We start from the raw sequence: 1,321 nt of genomic DNA, 5'->3' as shown, positions 1-1,321 counted from the left end.
GGGGGTCAACTATCACCGCCCAGAGCCGCCGTTGGCCACGCCCATAGGGCCCGCCCCGCTGTCAGTTCTGCCCCGCCCCCGCCCCGCCCACTGAGAACCAGCCAGGGTCCACTGAGCTGAGGCTCCCGCGGTCAGCTCTAACCTCGGGACTTGCCTGCAATCAGCCCCGCCCCGCGATCAACTCCAAAGACGCAGCTCCGCCCTCGGCCCCACCTACCGAGCCCGCCCCACCGCGGAAAATGAAAACGAAACTCGGCGCTGCAGCGGGGCTATTGCGGGGGAGACAATCTGGAAGGTTCTCAGTGAAAGTCAGACCCAGGGCCTCCGGGCCACCCTGCGAGGTCGCGAAGGAGGAAGAGGACTGGAGCCCTGCGACCCAGGCCGGAGCCACTCACCGTCCTCGCTCTGGTTGTAGTAGCCGCGCAGTGTCCGCAGGTTCACTCGGAAAGCCTCAGCCGTGTCCTCGGCTCTCTTTGTCTCCCGATCCCAATACGCCTGATCCACCTTCTCCATCCACGCCGCCCGCGGCTCCACCCTCGGATCCAGGGCGTCGCTGTCGAAGCGCACGAACTGCGTGTCGTCCACGTAGCCCACGGACATGAAGCGGGGCTCCCCGCGGCCGGGCCGGGACACCGCGATGTCGAAGTAGCGCAGGGAGTGGGAGCCTGCGGGGCGGGCGGTGAGTCCGCGACCTCCTCCCGCGCCCCCTCCTCCTCCCCGCCTCCCTCCGCCCACACTCACCCGCCCAGGTCTCGGGCAGGACCAGCGCCCCCGACAGCAGCAGGAGGAGGGTTCGGGGCGCCATGTCCCGGTCCTCGGAGTTGGGCGTTTTCTGTGTGGCCGGTGCTAATTCGATATCCGGAAACCACAAAGAAATGTTGTTTGGACGGTGATTGGCTTCTTCAGAAATCGATAGGCAATGGGAGCGGGATCTGGGCTTACGTCATGAGTGTCCAGGCAGAAGGACCTGATGGAAGTTGTGAACACAATAACTAAAATGCAGCCCAAGGGGCTGGGGATTTAACTCAGCGGTTCGGTGGCCTTCCTTGAAAGGGCAAGGACCCGAGTTCTAATCCCTGGTACCAAAAAGAAAAAAAAAAAGTTTAGACTTACGTATGCAGACGCCCTACTAGCCTAGCCCAAGGTCTCAAGTTAAAGGCTGCGGACTTCAAAGACCTTAGTTCGATCCCCGAAAAACAAAGTTATGCAGAGTGATATAAAAGTATATAAATGATAGGGGCCGGGAAGAGTGATCATTTTACATTCTTTTCAGTCTCATTGCATTACCTAGAGTTTGCTTGTTTCTCCGCAGTGTGGGAGA

General features: G+C 60.3%; 1 protein-coding gene and 1 long non-coding RNA gene across 13 annotated transcripts in view; one reads left to right on the top strand and one right to left on the bottom strand.

Annotated features, from left to right (window-relative positions):
- Window positions 1-919, bottom strand: part of LOC104875717 (saoe class I histocompatibility antigen, A alpha chain) — a 31,694-nt gene extending 30,775 nt beyond the window's left edge. For 10 of the 12 annotated variants that reach the window (XR_784149.3, XR_004518209.1, XR_784148.3 and 7 more), the window contains exons 1-2: window positions 742-892; window positions 396-665 (exon numbers count right to left, since the gene is read on the bottom strand). Coding sequence is in view for 9 of the 12 variants with exons in the window: in XM_033766349.1 (XP_033622240.1) it covers window positions 396-665; window positions 742-805 (334 nt within the window). In the remaining 3 variants the exon portion in view is untranslated. Of the gene's footprint in view, window positions 1-395; window positions 666-741 lie in introns of all 12 variants that reach the window. The other 2 variants (XM_010643417.3, XM_010643422.3) reach the window with 2 other exon arrangements.
- Window positions 604-1,321, top strand: part of LOC104875718 — a 2,774-nt gene continuing 2,056 nt past the window's right edge. Inside the window, exon 1 of the long non-coding RNA XR_784150.2 lies at window positions 604-679. This is a non-coding gene — a long non-coding RNA (uncharacterized LOC104875718). The remainder of the gene's footprint in view (window positions 680-1,321) is intronic.

Source organism: Fukomys damarensis, unplaced genomic scaffold (assembly GCF_012274545.1).
Source record: "Fukomys damarensis isolate Sample0158 unplaced genomic scaffold, DMR_v1.0_HiC HiC_scaffold_20, whole genome shotgun sequence".
Classification (NCBI taxonomy): Eukaryota; Metazoa; Chordata; class Mammalia; order Rodentia; family Bathyergidae; genus Fukomys; species Fukomys damarensis.
Note: the sequence above shows the minus strand (reverse complement) of the source record. Positions and strands in the feature narration are given on the sequence as shown.